Source organism: Sceloporus occidentalis, unplaced genomic scaffold, assembly GCF_023333645.1.
Source record: "Sceloporus occidentalis isolate IW3139 unplaced genomic scaffold, rSceOcc1.0.p SCAF_3, whole genome shotgun sequence".
Taxonomy (NCBI): Eukaryota; Metazoa; Chordata; class Lepidosauria; order Squamata; family Phrynosomatidae; genus Sceloporus; species Sceloporus occidentalis.
In genome coordinates this window covers 3720339-3741353 of record NW_028316983.1, presented here as the reverse complement: position 1 = coordinate 3741353, position 21015 = coordinate 3720339, and the positions used below count along the sequence as shown (strand labels likewise).

Genomic DNA, 21015 nt, shown 5'->3' with positions numbered 1-21015 from the left:
CCCCTGATCCTTGGCACGATTGTGGACAGAGCAAACCTGATTCTCTGCACGAGGGGAAACCGACAGATGACTTGTTTAATTAGGCTGCTGCTGGCAGCTTGACAGGATGGGATCTCTGGACCTTTGCTGCTCCAGCTGCTCCAATGATGTGCGTACGCCTGCATTTGGGAGAGTAGGCAAAGTTCATTCGCCTCCTGGGTTGTACGTCTATGTCCTTCTGCCACTCCTCCTGGTCCTCAGATCTGCACCAGCAACCCCCCAAAATGGGCCTTGCTCTTTCCAAGCATCAATCTGTCATCGGTTGGGAAGATCCAGATACCTCCCCTCGCCCCCTGCTTTCTGTCAAGAGGTCCAGGCGCATCTCTGTCCCAATCCAGGCCCTACTTGAGAGACCCTCTTATCCGTCCCTGCCCAGCTCTGGTCTGTTTCCAGGCTTATTTTGGTCCTTTGCACTTTGTGCCAAGAGAGCAGCAAAAGACACCATGCCTGACATTTTGCAAACAAGGGCTCTCTTCCTGGGCTGGCAGAATTAACACTGGAGGAAGGGGGCTTCTCTAAACCCCCTGAGCCACCTTTTCCAGTCTTTGGGACAAAAGGGAGGAATCTCAGGGTAAGGAAACTACCTTGGAAAGTAAGAGTGTGTGTTTATTCTCCTTCGCTAGACTGAAGTGTTGTTGTTTTTAAGTGAAAGACATATTCTACAGTTTGTTGTTGTTGCATGCATGCCTTCAATTAGTTTCTGACTTCTGGTGACCCTATCACAGGGTTTTATTGACAAATTTCTTCAGAAGGTGTTTGCCATTGTCATCCTTTGAGGCTGAGAGACTGTGACTTGCCCTGGTACACACAGTGGGTTTCCATGGCCAAGTGGGGATTCGAGCCCTGTTTTCCATAGTCCAATGTTCAAACCACTATGTCACACAGTGGTTGATGTTTAACATATCATGCTTAAAAGTATTACCAGGACCTATGACTATACCAGATCCCAGCCTCCATTCTCAGATTTTGGCCTTGAAATCTCCTGGTCTGGCATGGTACTAACTTGGCAATGCGGCATGGCTACACTGTGCATCTCATCCTCCAGCGTTCAAAGAGCATGCAGCTAAACGTTGCTCAGAGCATTGCAAACAGGGCAAGATGCGATGCCCAGTGATCTTCAATTTGCCCTCATGTAGCTTTGTGTTTAGAGATTGCTGCGACTGAATGGGGATCTTTCATTCTTTGGTTGGCAGGGCTAGCAAAGAAGAACAGATTCTGGGCATTCAGATACACTGCCTAGCCTGAAGAAAAGATGATTAAGAGGCGACAGAGAATCCTAGAGTTGGAAGAGACCCCAAGGACATCCAATCCAACCTCATTCTGCCATGCAGGAACTCACAATCAAAGCATCCCCGACAGATGGCCATCTATCCAGCCTCTGTTTAAAAACAGCCTCCAAAGAAGGAGACTCCACCACTCTCTGAGAAAGGAGTGTCAAACAGTTCTTATTGTCAAGAAGTTCCTCCTAATGTTGAGCTGGGATCTTTCCCTGCAGCTTCCATCCATTATTCCGTGTTCTAGTCTCTGGAGCAGCAGAAAACAAGCTTCTTCCATCCTCAATGATAGCCCTGCTTAAATATTTGAAGGGATGATATACTGATGATGGAACAAATTTGTTTTCTGCTGCTCCAGAGCATAGGACCTAGAGCAATGGGTTCAAAGTACAGGGGAAAAAATTTCACCTCAACATTAGGAAGACCTTCCTGACAGCAAGAGCTGTTTGACAGTGGAACACACTGATGGAGTCTCCTTCTCTGGAGGCAGGATGGCCACCAGTCAGGAGTGCTTTGATTGTGTTTCCTTGCATGGCAGAAGCGAGTTGGGCTGGAAAGCCCTTGGCATCTCTTCCAGCTCTATGATTCTATGAGTCTATGGCACATGGAGGATCTACTTAGCTATTCTGGCACGTTGTTGATGGATCTCTCCTCCGTAAATCAGATTCTTAAAGCAGTTACCAGCTACTGGCCATGATCATATCTAGCTTAGAGTCTGGATGTGGACAAGAAAAGGTGATCTTGTCCTCACACCATTGGAAAGAACAGGAATTCTGCAGAGCGTGACTGTGTCAAGATCTCCACAGGACAGCCTCTTGCCTTCCAGATGATGGCTATGTTGGCTGGCCATGCTGGGACAATAGGTTAGAGAAGGCCATTCCTATCTCTGCATAGACTGGAATTGTTAGCTGCACTGAGTCTATACAATATTATTCTCTATGAACCTTGTGGGCAGATTTTTGGGTACCTTAGGTGGAGATTTCCATGGGGATGAAAGTACAAATCTCTGTGTCATGAAGTGAAGCCATCCTAAACAAGAAGTGGCAGATCCACATGGTTTGTCTCTTTGGTGTCCAGATGGTGGCAAATGACAGAGCCATCTTTGCTTCTGAAATCAGAGGAACAGATTTGAATTTCAAAGGATACCTTTCTGATGTGAAGTCAAAGGCTTTCATGGCCAGCATCTATAGGTTTTGTGGGGTTTTTGGGGCTCTGTGGCCATGTTCTAGAAGAGTTTATTCTTGACATTTCACCAGCATTTGTGGCTGGCATCTTCAGAGAAGATGCTGGTGAAATGTCAGGAATAAACTCTTCTCAAAGATGGCCCCATAGCCTGAAAAACCCACAAAAAATATGGATGCCAGTTATGAAAGCCTTCAACTTCACAAAACAAACCCTCCTATTCCACCAACCATTTGGGACCTGAAGAAAATTGGAGTTGCCAGATCAATAGCATCCTGATGTCTTTCTTAAATGCAGCAAGAGTGGAGACTGATCATGAGTTTGGAAGGAGTAAATTTTGCTAATGTATTATTGGACACATGCAAACTCATTCCCTCTCTTCATCTTCTTTTGGAAATACAAACGTGACTTTAAATTCTTCTTCTCAACAGTCACTTGGTTTCTATACCAGAAAATTCCATTTTGAAACTGTGTGAAGAAAGGATGCCAAATAATCCCAAGTATTTGGGAGAGGGGAGACATGATCCAGACCAAGAGGTGAAAAATCAAGCCTGTTACCTACTTTAGTTGCCTTGAATCCCATCTTGGGAGGAAGATGGGATATAAAGTCAATAAATAAAGCAACAGGCATTCTCTTTGAGAGCAAAAGATTCTGCCCATTCTGGGCATGGCATGTTCATCCCTGTTAGACAAATGCTATGGAATATTTGAAAGCAGAATTATCTGCAAATACCAGATTAATTTTGCAAGGAATTGAGCCCAGAGCAGCAATTCAGTCAGAGATGCAGAGGGACAGCCTCCTTCTACAACAGCTTTGTTGGGCTTCCAGGAAGGCTTAGCCAGTTTTGTATGATGTAAGCCTTGTGAAATAAATGAATAAAGTACAGATAAAGTGTCCAGATTCTGTGCAACTATTCCCACTTGCGCCTCCAGTAGACACTTGAAAACTAGGTAGCAATTGAGCCTAACTGAAGAACACTTGGAAGATATTTTGAAAATATTGATTTCAAACATGATTCTGGTGTATGATAAATTGATGACTGACAAGAAGTGTAATAAGTCCCATTAACTAAATGTTGGGAACAGTAAGAAAACCTTAAAAGTGTATTAAAATCTGTTCCACTTAGCAAAGAAAATTTTAAAACACTAATGTGATTTCATGATAAGTAAAAATCTTAATAGGTGTAATTAACTGATATTATTTGAAATTCCCCCTATTTATAATATGAATCATAGAGTGGAGTTGGAAGAGACCCCAAGGGCCACCCAGTAGTCCAACTCCATTCTGCCATGCAGGAGCACAGGATCAAACCCCTCCCTGGGACCGATGGCCATCCAGCCTCTGTTTAAAAACTTCCAAAGAAGAGACTACGCCACTCTGCGAGGGAGCTCTTAGGACCTTTCCACACAGGGCACAGAAATAGGGTCAGTTCGCCTTGGCCGATGCGTATTCACGTTATATCGCATTGGTGTTCCACACCTGTGACCTCAGAATACGTATTGACCAATGCGATATAGTTCCGAACTGAAGGCAGCCGGCTCCTCCGTTTTGCGAGTGCGCAAAATTAGTGGATCGGCAGGATCTGTATTGATGGCCAGTGCGAAACCTCTGCTGCTTTGGCTGGTGTGTACATCCAATCCGCTGGTTCTCCTGAAGACCACCGGTTACAAATTTCCCATGATGCTGCGCTGGAATTTCCCCCTTCTCCTTCCGTTGGCCCTTTCCCCTTTCAGGACAACCGCCGGGGCTGGGGAGCCATTTTTCCACTGAACGAGATAAAGCGGAAACCTTTTGTGTGTGTGTGTGGGGGGGGGAATGTATATGTATATGTATACACACACACACACACACACATACAAAGATGTGTGTGTAAGCATATACATGCAGCATTACACTTTCGGCTGCTCCACAGTTTGTGTGTGCGTGTGTGTGTATGTATGTATATATATGTGTGTGTGTGTGTGTGTGTGTGTGTGTGTGTATGTATATGTATATGTATGTATACACACACACACACACACAAAAAGATGTGTGTATAAGCATATACATGCAGCATTACACTTTCGGCTGCTCCACAGTTTATTTGTGTGTGTATGTGTGTGTGTGTGTGTGTGTGTGTGTATGTATGTATATGTATGTGTATATATATATATATATATACATACACACACACACACACACACACACACACACAAAGATGTGTGTAAGCATATACATGCAGCATTACACTTTCGGCTGCTCCACAGTTTGTGTGTGTGTGTGTGTGTATGTATGTATATATATATGTATATGTGTGTATATATGTATATGTATGTATGTATACACACACACACACACACAGACAGCTGTGTGTGTACACATATAAATATGGCTTCACACTTTTGGCAGTACCACTATGTGTATATGTGTGTATATCTATATATGTGTGTGTGTGTGTGTGTGTGTGTGTGTGTGTGTGTGTGTGTGTATATATATATATATAAACACTCATACAGACAAATGTGTGTGTACACATAAAAAAAGGAATCTCACTTTTGGCTTTACCACTATGTGTATATATATATAAGTATGTATGTATATATATAAGTATGTATGTATGTATTTATGTGTGTGCATATACACACACACACATACACACACACACACACACAGAGATGGTGCATAGCCCTTTCGTAAGTGGCTAAAGGCAGCAATTCTCGCGATATTATGCGCTAAACAGTGACCTCATTCTTCACCCCAGAAGTTAAAAATGTTGCCCCCGTTCAGAGCCCCACAGAGCATGCGCAAGGCTGCCGATGCGCATCGGCCAATACACATTGTATTGGGCTGGTGTGGTTATCCAATCTGCACTTGCCTCACTTTGCCTGAATATGCATTGGCCGATTCGCAAAACCTCAATTCGGAAGGCCGCCCAGGTTTGAATGAACAATGCAATATGACGCGAATACGAATCGGGAAAGCGTTTTCAGAGAGCACGGGTGTGAATGAACGATGCGATATGACACGAATACGCATCGACCAATGCGAACTGACCCTACTTCTGTGCCCTGTGTGGTCAGGTCCTAAGTGTCAGAAAGTTCTTTCTAATGTTTATGTGGAATCTCTTTTCCTGCAGCTTGCATCCATTGCTCTGGGTCCTAGTCTCTGGAGCAGCAAAAAAACAAGCTTGCTCCCTCCTCAATATGACATCTCTTAAAGTATTTAAACAGGGCTATCATAGCACCCCTTAACCGTCTCTTCTCCATCTTCTTTATTTGCAAAATAGTTTAATCATTATTTATACTTTTACTTGGAAAGTGAGCCACTAAAAACCTATCTGTGGCCCAAAGAACTTTAGCCTATTTTAATTTTGGCCTTTACGTACTTTCAAGTTGTTCAGGTCTGCTATAGACCCTTCTCTCTCCTTCGCCTGTGTGTATCTCATGCACAGAAGCATGTCCCCTGGCAGCAAACAAAGGTTAAACAAAGGCAATTCTGCCCACTGATCCTGGCTTGATCCCAAGGCAGTGGGATATCCCAGCCAGGGCAGTTATGGGACACCCTCTCCATACACGGCACACATGCGCAAACTTGCCCTGATCCTTCCAAGAGATCCCAGCTCTGGAGATGGCATGTTCTTAGCCCAGTGGCTGGTGTTGGAAGTGCGGAGGAGGTAAGCAGAGGAGGCCTCTCTGTTTTGCCATCTCCAGAGCACTTTGGGTGGGCTGGGGAAGAGACTTTGGGGGCAGCAGGTTCAGCAAGGGTGGCTTGGTCATCTGGTTTCTGTTTGTTTGAATTCCCATCTCCTCCAAGCTGGAGAGAGAGAGCGAGAGAGAGCCAGGCAGCAGGATGGAGTGTCCTTTGAGTGGAGGCCAAGAGGAACAGGTGGCCCCAGAGGCAGAGTGCATCAGGCTCATAGCTGCCTGAGTCCTGGGGTAAAAGATACCTCTTGCTCCCTCCACTTAATCCAGCTCCGTTACACCGAGTATAGAAGTGGGACAGCTCTCGTCCTACTTTTAATACACCGTCGGCAGCCCTCCGCAACAGGGACGGTAAGTAGCGACCGCTCATCTGCTTTTCCCAAGGGGAGACAGAGGGAAAGGTGGCATGTTTTCTTTGATGAGGAGGAGAAGGAAGACAGAGTTCTTGGTGTTCCAGCCTCCACTTTCCACCTTGAGTCTTCCCTGTGGATTTCTCTCCTTGCATTGGTTTCTTAACAAGGTTAAACTTGGGAAAATGTCAGCATAGGTAGGTATCACTGGTGCAGGTAAGTCCACAGCTTGAGGAAAGTTATCTTTTCAGATGGCAGCTCCTAGAATCCCCCAGCCAACTAAAAAGAACTTTCTCAAGCTAGGCTGCTTAGGAGACTTTTGGCACTGTAACCTCAAATTTAACTTTTCTCCAACTCTTCTTGTCAAGGATTTGGAGTAGTCTAAAAATAAAGCCAGAGTGGGATAGTGGCTTGAGCGTTGGACTATTATGACTCTAGAGACCAAAGTTCGAATGCCCACTTGGCAATGGAAACCCACTTGGGCAAGTCATACTCTCTCAGCCTCAGAGGAAGGCAAAGGCAAACCCTGCTGAACAAATCTTGCCGAGAAAACCCTGTGATAGGTTTGTCTCAGAGTTGCCATAAGTCAGAAACAACTTGAAGGCACACGACAACCACCACCACAACAACATCCAAACAGATAACATTTCTGAAGCTGTGCTGGCTGGGAGATGTTGACAGCTATGTTCCAAAGAAGTAACTTCTTCTCAGACTCCATGTAAGTAGTGGCCTTTGCTACACATGAAGGGAGGCAAGCAGCTCAGTCTCAAGTCAAGGCTGTAAATAGGTGCTCATCCTATGCACAGCTTCACAAATACTTGGGGGAAATCTGCACCGCAGTGCCCCCCTCCAATGGTTTGGAGCGCCCAGCTTGGAAGTTCGAGGTCTTTCAGATGATGGCTAGTTCTCCAAGAGGTCACAAGGGAGAGCGAGGAGAAAGATTGACTGGACTTTTGCTTCTAGCAGCAGCAGCAGGTAGGCAGATTTTGCCTTTACCCTGGAACTACAACCTGCAGACCCCTTCCTGCAACACATCTGCTTCCAGCTTGTGGAAGATCACTTAGGTGCAAGGCCCACCTGGTTCATCTAGATGGCATTTGTGGATCCCTTCTGGGCTTTGAAATGACAGGTGCCGCTGGTTTCAGATTTCTGATGGTGCCTTGGCATATCTCTGAAGGCTTCAGCTTTAGAAAGAGAGGTCCTTACCCTCTGAAAGAGCAAACATCACATGCATTATACCCCATATAAAACTGAGTCAGAATTTCAGGAGAAATGTGCAAAATTGGCCCCTGGGCCCTACAACAAACTCCAACTCCCAGAATTCCATAGCCTTGAGCCAGGGCAGTTAAAGCGGTGCCAAACCATGTTAATTCTCCAGTGTGGATGCAGCCTTTGTCAACTCTTTTTTAGAATCTCACAATGGGGATGCTGCTGAAGGTTTTGAAACACAGAAATGAAATTAATTGCAATGTTTGTGACTCAACAACTTAATTAGGCAGGGTTTTTTTTGCAATATGCAAATTTATTTATTTAATGATTAAATATTTTGTTGCATGGCCCAAATCATCCTAAGGATTATTATTCATTGTATAATCCCCATCATATGTGGCACATTGCAAAGCTCTTCTTTGTAAGCAAAAAAGACAAGTCTCTGGCAGCAAGGAGTTTGCAGCTTCAACAGTGGCGTAACGGATGAGGATGAATAAGTAAAGATTACATGGTTTTGCCTGGTTGCAATTTGGGGTGACAGATCAAAGGTCATGAAAGCAATAAATCAAAAAGAAATAATTTAAATGTAAGGAGTGTACCTGAGAACTGATCTATGGAGACCAGGAGAGAGAGATGGCTTAACTCAGCAAATCCAAGCAAGATGCCTGCCTCTCCTGCGCTGGCTGCTGCACTACACATGTTTTTGGGGTACAGAAGTAATGCAGTTTGACACCACATTAAGTGCTGTAGCTCCATCCTATGGAATATTTGGATTTGTAGTTGTGCAAGGGCTTCAGCCTTTTCTGCCAAAGCATGTTGATGCCTCACAAAAGTTCAAATCCCAGGATCCTGTAGGATGGAGCCATGGCAGCTGAAGTGGTGTCAAACTGCATTCTTTCCACAGTGTAAATGCACCCTTGGTGGCAGGGACTGTGGTGTGGCACATCTGAAGCAGTTTTCCTGATGGGACGGTGATCCTGCCCACAGCAGCTGCCTCCAGATGGCGGACAGACCTAGTTAGTCCTGCGTCCAAGTTTTCCTTACCCCTGGCACACAGCTGCCCGGCTGGTCTCTCTCCAACTTGTAGTCACAAAGGTGGGTCTACCTTGGTCCTGAGGCTGTTGCTGATGCCAGTTCACAGTTTCCAAATGATGCTTGGTTAACACTTTGTGTTGCTAGAACAGGATAGCAAATGTCACCACAAACGTCCCTCAAGATAGGTGTCCCTGGAACTGTTTTATGGCCCTCAACCCCCTAGACTCCTTTTCTGCCCAAAATGAGTTGAATTGACCTGTCCTATATGTCTCCTTTTTAAATAGGTTGCACATACTCCATACTCTTTAAGACTGGATAATTCATGTTTTTCAAAATCAGAAGAGGAATTGCAAACACCTCTGGTTTGGTTTTGTTTCTGGGTTCTCTCTGCAACCCATGGAAGGTCCCAGGATCCGAAAAGAAACCCCCAGACCTTTCACATTTGCACATTCCTGTTCTATATACAGTTAGGCAAGGCAGACTGAGACTGCAATTTCTGGCAGCAGATGCTGGGGGGGTGGGGGGTGGCAGCAGAGTTTATTCTTCTGCCCTTCCTGAGCCCACTGGCTCTTGCCAGTTATTGGAGAATAGAGCTGTGTGTGCCATATAACTTTCCCCGTGCCACCTAAGCTAGCCTGCTATCTTCACTCATGGGCAGAACATTTTGTCCTCTCCCCAGAATGGATGTAAAATGATGTGGGTCAGTTCTGCCCTTCCGTATATGAAACCTTGTCCTCTGCCTCAGGGATTGAAATGTCTTGGGTTATCCCTGCCTTTCCAACTGTCTTTGACCATTTCAATGCAGATGAGTCATCCAACAAATCATTTTAACTGCCCTGTGCTAGTCATGCTTTGAATGGCTAAAAAGTGGTTAAAAGGAGAATATGTTTTGCATTGATGAATGAATTAGGAATCTAGATCACAATGGTCAAGAATAGGGAATAGGGCAAGAGCTATTTTGGATTGATAAACCTAGAAATAAATGCATGTGGAGAATTAAGATGCCATCTCATATACTTAGTTTTAGGATTCAAAGATATAGCTGCCTTAGGAGTTTATCACACTGGGACTAATTTCAGCATTAAAGAGAGATTAAAGTGCATTTAAAGCATCCCGCAAATAAAGCAAAAATGGCAAGTAATTGCATGAATGATTATCACACGCAATTGCACAAGTAAAGTGATATCGGAAATGCATTGTCACTGAAACCCTGAAAGTAAAAAGATGTGTGTTAATGCTTCTTTGTGACCACTTTAATGGTGGGCTTTGTGTGATGTCATGTGAAATCATTTTGCATAATTATGTAATTTCCCCGGGATATTCCTGGGATAACCTCCCAATCACCTTCATGTGATAAACTCCTTAATCTGTAAAATAAGTGTGTAAAGAGATCTTGTAGCACTTTTGAGATTAACTGAAAGACAGACGCTGGCAGCATGAGCTATCATAGACTTAAGTCTACTTTATCAGACTCATTTTGGAAGAATGGACATTTTAAAGGTATTTTTAAGCATGTGCAAAAGCATGAATGGTTTAAACCTGAGAAATGTAGCACATGATCAGCATAATTTTGGCAAGAACTATAAACCTTAATCCTACTGGTAGTCCCAACTAGAGTAGTCCCAACTAAAGTAGACCAATAGAATCAGTGGGATTTACAGAAGGGTCAGCTCCCAGTCAACAATGGATTTGGAGGGTCTAACTAATTCGGGAACAAATCTGGTCAGAAAGAGGATGAATGGGGACAACTCTGTATGAGGTGGTGGGGTGGGGATCGGGGTGGCGATATCCCAGAGGAAACCTGGGATTTTTGTGGGACATCCCAGGCAGAGTAGTCCATGTTTTTATGTTTTCCCTTGAGCAGGGTGCTGAGCAATTAGAAATCTTCCCTATGTACAAACAAGCAGCATGTAAGGAAGGGGAACAGGGCAAGTGGAATCCAGCAGTGGAAGAGTTTCTCTCAGAAGATGGTGGAGATTTTTAAACAGAAGTTGTATGGTCACTTCTCCGGGATGCTTTAGCTGTGGATTTCCTGCATTTGTGAGGTTGGACTACATAGCCCTTGTTGTCCCTTAGAATCATAGAATCGTAGAGTTGGAAGAGACAGCAAGGGCCATCCAGTCCAACCCCTTTCTGCCATGCAGGAACTCTCAATCAAAGCCCTCTCTAAGACAGATGGCCATCCAGCCTCTGCTTAAAGACCTCCAAAGAAGGAGACTTCACCACTCTCCAAGGGGGCATCTTCCACTGTTGAACATCCCTTATGTTCAGGAGGTTCTTCCTAATGTTGAGCTGGAATCTCTTTTCCTGTAGTTTGCATTCACTGTTCCTTGTTCTATTCTCTGGAGCAGCAGAAAACAAGCTTGCTCCATCCTCAAAATGACATCCCTTCGATGGCCCTTGTGGTTTCTTCCAACTCTCTGATTCTATGATTCTACTTAAACACGGCTATCATATCACCTCTTAACCTCCCAATTCTGTGATTCTCCTATACCTTGATAGGCTTATTCCTCCGATGAACAGCTCTCCTTTTGAAGGCTTCTGCCTTGCCTTTTAAAATCCAGGAGCATAGGATATCATGATTTTATTTTTATTTTTTAAAGGAAATATTTGTTGGCTGTCTGAGATGTAATGGATCCCCTGGGATGAGCCAGAAAGCAGAACATGAGCCCTTGGAGAGCCAGCTCAGGGAGGTGTGGAGGCCAGAGAGTAATCCCCAAATGAAAGACTGTTCGTGTAAAATGGCAGAAAGGAGGCGGAGGAATGGCAGGAAGACACTTCCTCAAATGATCAGGGAGAGTAAACAGCCTTTCATCAAGAAGTAAACAGCAGGAGAGACCCTTTGCCAATATGTTTGTCCCAGGCCAGAGGGCATTATGGGCCATCAGGGTTACCCGATCTCAGGGACCCACCCCTGAGTCTCCAATTTTCATAGATCATTTCTGGCTCCAGCTGTGAGACAAGAACTACGTATGTGGGAATCTCCAGCTATCAGCCATGTATCTATGGCTGCATCCACACTAGAGAAATAACCTTGTTTGGCACAGCTTTAACTGCGCTGGCTCAAGGCTATGGAATTCTGGGAGTTGGAGTTTGTTGTGGGCCCAGAGTGGAGTGGAGTGATTTTTAAGATCTGTGTCATATGTTCACTCCTTTATGTCCCCATAATCAATCGGGCTGCTGTGTTTTTAACTAACTAAAGTTTCCAAACTTGGGACAGAGGTAGCCCAATGTACAACACATTGCAAAGGTCCAGCCTTGAGGTTACCAGCGCATGCACTGCCATCTTTAGGACCTCCAGCTGAAGCAGATAGTCAGCACTCCTGGGCATTGCATCTATCTGAGCTGTCATTTGAAGCAACTGATCCAGAAGCACCCCAAGCTGTGAGTACATTGTGACCCCATCCAGGACTGGTTGACACACCTCCAAACCCAGGTTAGGACCTTTGGCAGTAAGCACCTCTGCCATGTCTGGATCTAGCTTCAAATTTGTTTTTCCGCATCCAGCCCATTTCTTCCTATAAAGACAATAAAGACATTATTGTCTTTTCAAATGAATCCTGCCTTTTCATGCTATGTCAAAAGTACAGCAGCCTCAGTTTAGTCATCTTGGCTTCCAGGGAGAGTTCAGACTCGGTCTGTTCTAGGACCCATTTGTTTGTCTTTTGGGCCACGCACAGTAACCTCAGCGCTCTTCTCCAGCACCACATCGCAAATGAGTTTATTTTCTTTCAATCCACTTCCTTCACTCTCCAGCTTTCACATCCATACATGGGGATGGGGAATACCATGGCATGGGTGCTCCTAACTTTAGTGCTCAGTTATATATCATTGCACTTTGGGATTTTTTCTAGTTTTTTCATTGTTGCCCTCCCCATTCCTGGTCTTCTTCTGATTTCTTGACTGCAGCCTCTATTCTGATCAAATATTGATCTTCTAAGGTATAGAAATGTCTGACTATGGACCTTACCACACAGGGATTTTTTGAGCACGGAGGTAAGGTCAGTTCACATTGGTCAATGCGTATTTGCGTTATATCGCATTGGTGTTCCACACCTGTGAGCTCAGAATACGTATTGACCAATGCGATATAACGTGAATACGCTTTGGCCAATGCGTATTCACGGCTGGGTTCCGAACTGAAGGCAGCCGGCTCCTCCGTTTTGCGAGTGCGCAAAATTAGTGGATCGGCAGGATCTGTATTGATGGCCAGTGCGAAACCTCTGCTGCTTTGGCTGGTGTGTACATCCAATCCGCTGGTTCTCCTGAAGACCACCGGTTACAAATTTCCCATGATGCTGCGCTGGAATTTCCCCCTTCTCCTTCCGTTGGCCCTTTCCCCTTTCAGGACAACCGCTGGGGCTGGGGAGCCATTTTTCCACTGAACGAGATAAAGCGGAAACCTTTTGTGTGTGTGTGTGTGGGGGGGAAATGTATATGTATATGTATACACACACACACACACACACACACACAAAGATGTGTGTGTAAGCATATACATGCAGCATTACACTTCTGGCTGCTCCACAGTTTGTTTGTGTGTGTGTGTGTGTATATGTGTGTATATATGTATATGTACGTGTATATACACACACACACACACACACACACACAGATGTGTGTGTAAGCATATACATGCAGCATTACACTTTCGGCTGCTCCACAGCTTGTGTGTGTGTGTGTATATATATATATATATATGTTTGTGTGTGTATATGTATATGTATGTGTGTGTGTGTATATATATATACACACACACACACACACACACACACAGACACACACACAAAGATGTGTGTGTAAGCATATACATGCAGCATTACACTTTCGGCTGCTCCACAGTTTGTGTGTGTGTGTGTGCGTGTATATATATATATGCATGTGTGTGTATATGTATATGTATGTATGTGTGTATATATATATATATATATACACACACACACACACACACACACACACACACAGCTGTGTGTGTACACATATAAATATGGCTTCACACTTTTGGCAGTACCACTATGTATATATGTGTGTATATCTATGTGTGTGTGTGTGTGTACACACACACACACACACACACACACACATATAAACACTCAAGCATACAGCTGTGTGTGTACACATATAAATACGGCATCACACTTTTGGCTGTGGCACACTGTGTTTTTGTATATATGTGTGTGTGTTTGTGTATGTATATATGTGTGTGTGTGTGTATATATATATATATATATATAAACACTCATACAGACAAATGTGTGTGTACACATAAAAAAGGCATGTCACTTTTGGCTGCACCACTATGTGTATATATATATAAGTATGTATGTATGTATGTATGTATGTATGTATGTATGTATTTATGTGTGTGCATACACACACACACACACACACACGCATACAGATGGTGCATAGCCCTTTCGTAAGTGGCTAAAGGCAGCAATTCTTGCGATATTATGCGCTAAACAGTGACCTCATTCTTCACCCCAGAAGTTAAAAATGTTGCCCCCGTTCAGAGCCCCACAGAGCATGCGCAAGGCTGCTGATGCGCATCGGCCAATACACATTGTATTGGGCTGGTGTGGTGATCCAATCTGCACTTGCCTCACTTTGCCTGAATACGCATTGGCCGATTCGCAAAACCTCAATTCGGAAGGCCGCCCAGGTGTGGAAGAACAAGGTGATGTGACGCGAATACGAATCGGGAAAGTGTATTCAGAGAGTGCAGGTGTGAATGAACGATGCGTTATAACACGAATACGCATCGACCAATGCGAACTGACCCTACTTCTGTGCCCTGTGTGGTCAGGTCCTATTTCAGTTTCCAGGTCATCTGCTGATAGCTATATACAACTAGTAGATTTCTCTGGCATTTCCCAGCCTAATGTTGAGGATTTTACTCATCTTGAAGGAGACAAACATTATATTGGCAGTACTTGCAATCCTTAAAACTTGTTTTACATCCGTTTCCATGGCAAAATGATTCAAACCCAGCAATTTGCTAATCATTCCTAAACCAGCACAAAAATGTTTGCGATGTCAAATTAAATACTCAGTTAGGCTCAAACAGTCTAATAACAGACCAATGCTGCTGTTCTGCATGGCTTTCAGTGTTCAAAACTGCTGCTTTGACTGTTCAAAAACTGGATTCTAGGATTGTTTTTAAACTATTTTTAGGAGTTTGCAAAGAGTCTTTTAAAAATGATTTTATCCCTCTCTTGTTTTAACGGGTTTTTATTTGTTAATTGCCCCAGGAGCCTTTCTGGGCTGCAGGCGATGCAGTAATACTTCAAATAAATGAATAAATTCTGTAGCAAAACTACAGAAATCTGAAGTGTTTAAAAGAGGTATCCAAACTAGGCTGCATCTGGATGGCAGAAATAATGCAGTTTGATACTGCTTTAACTGCCATGGCTCCATTCTATGGAATTCTGGGGTTTATAGTTTGTGATAAATTCAGTCTTCTCTCTTCTTGGGAGCTCTGATGGCACAACAAACTACACATCCCAGATTCCATGGCATTGAATCATGGCCGTTAAAGCAGTGTCAAACCGCATTATTTCTGCAGTACAGAACTGCAGTTGTCACACTGCATCTTTGTTTTGGTTCCATTAATTAACACACCATATTTGATTAGGTATATGTATTTGTACAGCATAAGAGACAGACACATTAAATTAATGGTGCACATTATGTTTATGTATGTACTGAACTTTGGTTGTGGAGGCTGGTTGCTCCAGTATCAGAGGGGTGGTTAATCTGTTTTGGAATATAATCCAAACTGTAAAAGGTGCAGAATGGGACCAACACCCTGGAAAGTTCTTTTAGAGTTCTTTTAAAGTTCAAACTAAAAAACAAAGCAGCTTCAGTGCCTTGCTAACACGGGAGTTACCAAGGGCCCTGGGCAGAAATGAGTCTGGTGCTAAAGAGGCTTTCTTGCAACTAAGCAAAATTTTCATCTATGTCATCATATCTCTTTCTGGTATGGAAGAACATGCTGTTTCCTGACTGGTCTTCTGTCTTGTATCTCATGCAGGAGCTGAGCTGAAGGCAAAGGAGGAGACGCTGGCTTTGGAAGTCTTTGCTGGACACGCAACTCTGCCAAGGAAGCCCATCAGGAAGGTCAGACGATGGAGAAGGATGGCGATGCTTGCAGTGCTCATGATACTAGAGGAGAAGGAGGAGGAGGAGGAGGAGGAGGAGAACCCACAGCCCCGGCAGTGGATCCAACGGAGCTGAAAGAAGAGGTAAAAACAAATCCCGAAGAACCCAGCCAAACTGAGACAGGAGGAGGTGAGGGCCCAGATGAAGCAAAGGCAGCGGAGGAGAACCAAAGCCACACCGAAGGCAGCCAACAGAAGCCCCTCCACCTTCAGCAAAGCTTCAGTTGCCCACCTACCATTCAGAGGTAAGGTTCATGCCCTGTACCAACCGTGGTCTTGAGATGCCACAGGAAATGAATTGTAGAATCATAAATCCTAGAGTTGGAAGAGAGACCCCAAGGGCCATCCAATCTAACCCCCTGCCATGCAGGAGCTCTCAGTTAAAGCATCCCCATTAGCAGATGGCCATTCAGCCTCTTCCTAAAGACCTCCAAGGAAGGAGACGCCACCAAAATCTCCATTGAGGAAGAGTCTTCCACTGTTGAACAGCCCTTACTGTCAGGAAGTTCCAAGGTGGACTCTCTTTTCCTGCAGTTTGCATCCATTGTTCTGTGTTCTAGTCTCTGGAGCAGCAGAAAACAAGCTTGCTCCCTCCTCAATATGACATCCCTCCAAGTATTTAAACAGGGCTATCATATCACCTCTTAACTTTCTTTTCTCCAGGCTAAACATCCCCAGCTCCCTAAGTCCTTCCTCATAGGGCTTCATGGTTCCCAGACCCTTCACCATTTTAGTCGCCCTCCTTTGGGCACACTCCAGTTTCTCAATGTCCTTTTTGAATTGTGGTGCCCAGAACTGGACACAATATTCCAGGTGGGGCCTGACCAGAGCAGAATAGAGTGGCACCATTACTTCCCTTGATCTAGACACTATACTTCTATTGATGCAGCCTAAAATGTGTCCTATCCAGGTTGACTCTCCCTTACCTACAATTCCACAATCCCAAATATTCCAAAAACCCAAATCTTTCATGGATGGCTCAGATAGGGACACCTTTGCTTTCTGGGGGTTCAGTGTACACAAACTTTGTTTCATGCATAAAATTATTTTATTTCATATTGTATTAAATTACCTCCAGGCTATGCATATAAGGTATATACGAAAAGTAAGTGAATTCTGTGTTTAGACTTTGGTCCCATCTCCAAGATATCTCATTATGTACATAGATGTAAATACAGTGGCCCTTCCACATTCGCTGGGGTTAGGGGTGAAGGACCCCCATGAAGGTGGGAAAATGGCAACGGGAAAAAAACCCACTATTCTTTTTACTTGAGAGAACACTTCTCTGGGAATCTCCAAGTCCTCCAGTGCAACTCTATGGTCAACATCTTACATTTGTTGATCATAGAGTCATGCTGGAGGACATACAAATGCCCAGAGAATAATAATACTAATAATAATAATAATAATATGATGATTTATTTATATCCCGCCCAATCACTGGGAATCTGGGTGGCTTACAACAGTAGGGAAATACAAAGCAATAGCAATAAACAATAACAATAAACAAAATAATAAACAAATGTAACATAGCAATACATACCAAAAACCCCACATAATAATAATAATAATAATATCGTAACAATTCAATAATGACAAAAGCCTAACACTAATGATTACGTTCAAATCAATAATGATCAAAAAGAACTCCCCATTTCCAACCCCTCATTCCAAAAAATAACAAGCAGATGCCAAAAACAATGAAATAATAAAGGAAATACAGCATAACAAGTTACAACATTACCATTAAGGAATTACAATAAAAGATTACAATCTAACACCCGGAAAAAGAGGGAGACTAAAAATTAGAACAAGAAACGTTCTTCTTAGTGCCTGGGTTCTCCAGAACAACTCTATGGTCAGCTTCTGGCAGAGATGGAGGAGATAGAGATTCCTTTGAGAGAATATATTATTCAAAACTGCAAATAATCAAAGCCGCAAAAGTCAAAGCCACAAGTGGATGGGTTTTATATGGGATGGGTATTGTGATTTTATTGTGGTTTTAATATTTGTAATTTTATATTGTTTTTAGCTGATGTTTAATTTTCTTTTAATTGCAATATGTTTTAACATAGTTATTGTGAGCCACCTTGGGTCCCTTTGGGGAGAAAGGTGGGATAGAAATGAATTAAATAAATCATAATAAATAAAGTGTGGAGGGACAACTGTACAGGTTTTCTGGCCCCAAGCATTTTGGATAAGGGAGGTTCAGCCTGTAGAACAGTGCTACTCAGAACAGTGGTCCCTGAATTTGTGCCGGTCTGCAGCCCATCAACCTCCAGTCGAAGGAGAGTTTACATGAAAGAAAGAAGCAGTTGTAACCAATGGCACAAATGTGATGCCAGTCCCTGGCTCCTGGGGGGGGGGGGGGGGCATTGCTGGTCCTCTACACCACATATGCTGAAAAGCACTGCTACGCATCACCCAAAACATCCCTGATCTTGGAAAGTAAGGAGGGTCAGGCCTGGTCAGTATACAGATGGGAGACAACCAAGGGATCCAGGTACTGCTAGGAAGGCATCTTGTTTGAAACCACAAAGAACCACTGCTGCCAGTCAGAGCTGACAATACCAAAGTAGATGAACCAGTGGTTTCCCTTAGTGTATGCATTTTCTTACATTCTAGTGTCTGTCAGGTAGCAGTTGTCCATTTCCATGCTGATGCGGGAAATCGGTGCCATTTGAAAACAGACTGCTCTTTCAAGTTGATAATAAGAAATAGTCACTCCGCTCCAAACCAGAAGGCTAGGTGGATTGGACGTTGTTGCAGATGACTGAAATGAAGAAGGCAAAATCTGTGCACACAAGGCAATTCAACGATCTCGATCCTAGAGCCTCATCTCTCACAGGTCTAATCTGCACTGTAGAAATAATGCAGTTTGACAGCTTTTTAACTGTCATGGCTCAGTGCTATGGAATCCTGGGATCTGTAGTTTGTTATGGCACCACAGCAATATCTCATTAAACTACAAACCCCAGAATTCCACAGTAGTGAGCCATGGCAGTTAAAGTGGTGTCAAAGTGCATTTTTTCTGCAGTGCAGATTAGACCTCAGTTGCCAGGCTGACCCATCTAACCTACAAGTGCATGGAAGATGCAAGCTAGCTGTGGGTTTTGTTGTGGTATGTGAATGGTTGCAGGTATATATAATGACAAGGAAGGGCATAGCTGCTTTGCATGTGGAAGGTCCCTGCAATTTCTGGCATCTCCAACTAGGACAGGGTCAGACCCCCATCTTCTGAAGCCCTAGAGAGCTACTGCCAGGACAGTGTAGGCCAATAATGGTACAGTTAACCCTCCACATCTGCAGTTTTGACTTTTTGCAGATTTGATTATTCAGGGTTTTGATTAATATGTTCTCTCTGGGAATATCTGGTTCCTCCAGCATGACTCTATGGTCAATATTCAGCAAAAGTTGCACTGGTGGACCTAGAGATTCCTAGAGAGAACACTTCTCCGGGCATTTGTAGGTCCTCCAGTGCAATTCTGTGGTCACTTTCTGGTTGTGTTGACCATAGAGTTGCACTGGAGGACTCGGGGATTCATGGGGAAGTGTTCTTTCTGCTAAAAAAAATATAGCGTTTTCTTTTATTTGCAGTTTGTCCACTTTTGCAGGGGTCCTGTGCCCTGAGCCCCAGCCAATGTGGAGGATCCACTGTGGTTTGGAGATCTCAGTTCTGTTTCAATGTTTCAGCTTAGGAGATATTCCCGAGGAGGTTTTGGACGCTCAAGGAGAGCAGAAGCCAGAAGAGTTGATTGTTTCTAGCCATGAAGGAGGAGGAGGAGGAGAGCCAGTAACCGGAGAATCCAAGGATGTGGAGGCCCCTGCTTTGCTGCAGGAGCCGGCTGGCGAGCAACTGAGCCCAGCTGAGAAAGAAGCAGAAAGGACCTTGGCTGAGCCACCCAGCATGGCCCCAGAGAGTACAAGTGCTGAAACGTCAGCTACAATCCCTACAGAGGAGCCCCATCCAGTTGAACAGCTACCTTCAGAAAACAAGGCGGACATGGCCACCCCTGCAGAAGTCGAAGCTCCTCCTGTGCCAGAGTCTCCAACCGGACCTTTCCTCACTCCGGACTTTGGCAAAGAGGACCCAGCCATGATCTTGGGTAAGGCCAAAGAGGCCTCAGGCATCCGTGGTCAGCGGCCACTTTGGCCGGAGCAGGCGGTAGAAGCAGGGAGCAAGGAGAGATGGTGATAGCGGTTGAGATGCTGCAGCTTTCTAGCCTCTAAATCTGTGGAGATGGCACATACCCTTCAACTGCCCCAATTTGGCAGGGACAGTCCCAGTTCATCTTCTGCTCTCCCATGTTTTCAGCAGCTTTTAAAATGTCTCAGGCCTCATTCCCACTACCTTTTAAACCGGATCGTGAATCAGTTTGAACCAATTCAAACCATCCTTGTTCCCACTTAATCCAAATCGCTGATGCAATTCCAAGAGGGGGGCCTTGCACTAGACCCATTCTTTTTGAAGCTGATTTTTTCCGCTTCTTTTTCGAAAAACCAATTCTGCAGAAACATGAACCATGTGCAGATCAGAATCGATGCAAATTTCCGACTAGAACTAAATCATTTTGAATCAATTCATTTATGAATGGGAACCAAAAGTGGATTATTTTGGAGGGGAAAATGTGTTTGGGGCAAATATAGTGGAAAAAATGTGATCAGGACAAATGTAGTAGGATCCATCAATTCGGATCACACAACCATTTATCTGTAAGTGGGAATGGGGCCTCAGTTTCTTTCCCACTTTGTCCTCAATTTGCTTCAGTTCATAAAACCATGGAGTTAGAAGAGACTCCAAGGCATCCAGTCCAACCCCCTTTTGCCAGGCAGGAAGACACCATCAAACCACTCCCAACAGATGGGTTGGTGTATTGGATGGGAGACATAGCATAGCTAAATCTTCCACTCCAGGATTTGACCATTATTGACAACATTAATGACAGCCCCCACTTGCAAATCCTTCATAAGAACACATGAAGAGCCTTGAAGCTGGATCAGACCAAAGGACTGTCTCTAGTCCCTCATTCTGTTCACACAGTAGCTCATCTTCCTCCTCCTCCTCCTCCTCCTCCTCCTCCTCCT

At 44.2% G+C, this 21015-nt stretch overlaps 1 protein-coding gene across 4 annotated transcripts in view; it reads left to right on the top strand.

The window, feature by feature from the left end:
- The first annotated feature begins 591 nt into the window (after positions 1-591).
- LOC149315444 (myosin light chain kinase 2, skeletal/cardiac muscle-like) overlaps positions 592-21015 on the top strand; it is a 50094-nt gene continuing 29670 nt past the window's right edge. Inside the window, exons 1-3 of one of the 4 annotated variants that reach the window (XM_089513473.1) lie at positions 592-610; positions 15804-16175; positions 19624-20036. In XM_089513473.1, the coding sequence (XP_089369599.1) occupies positions 15898-16175; positions 19624-20036 (691 nt within the window). In that variant the 5' untranslated portion in view covers positions 592-610; positions 15804-15897. Of the gene's footprint in view, positions 611-6344; positions 6528-6575; positions 6724-7458; positions 7502-15803; positions 16176-19623; positions 20037-21015 lie in introns of those variants that run through there. The other 3 variants (XM_089513470.1, XM_089513471.1, XM_089513472.1) reach the window with 3 other exon arrangements.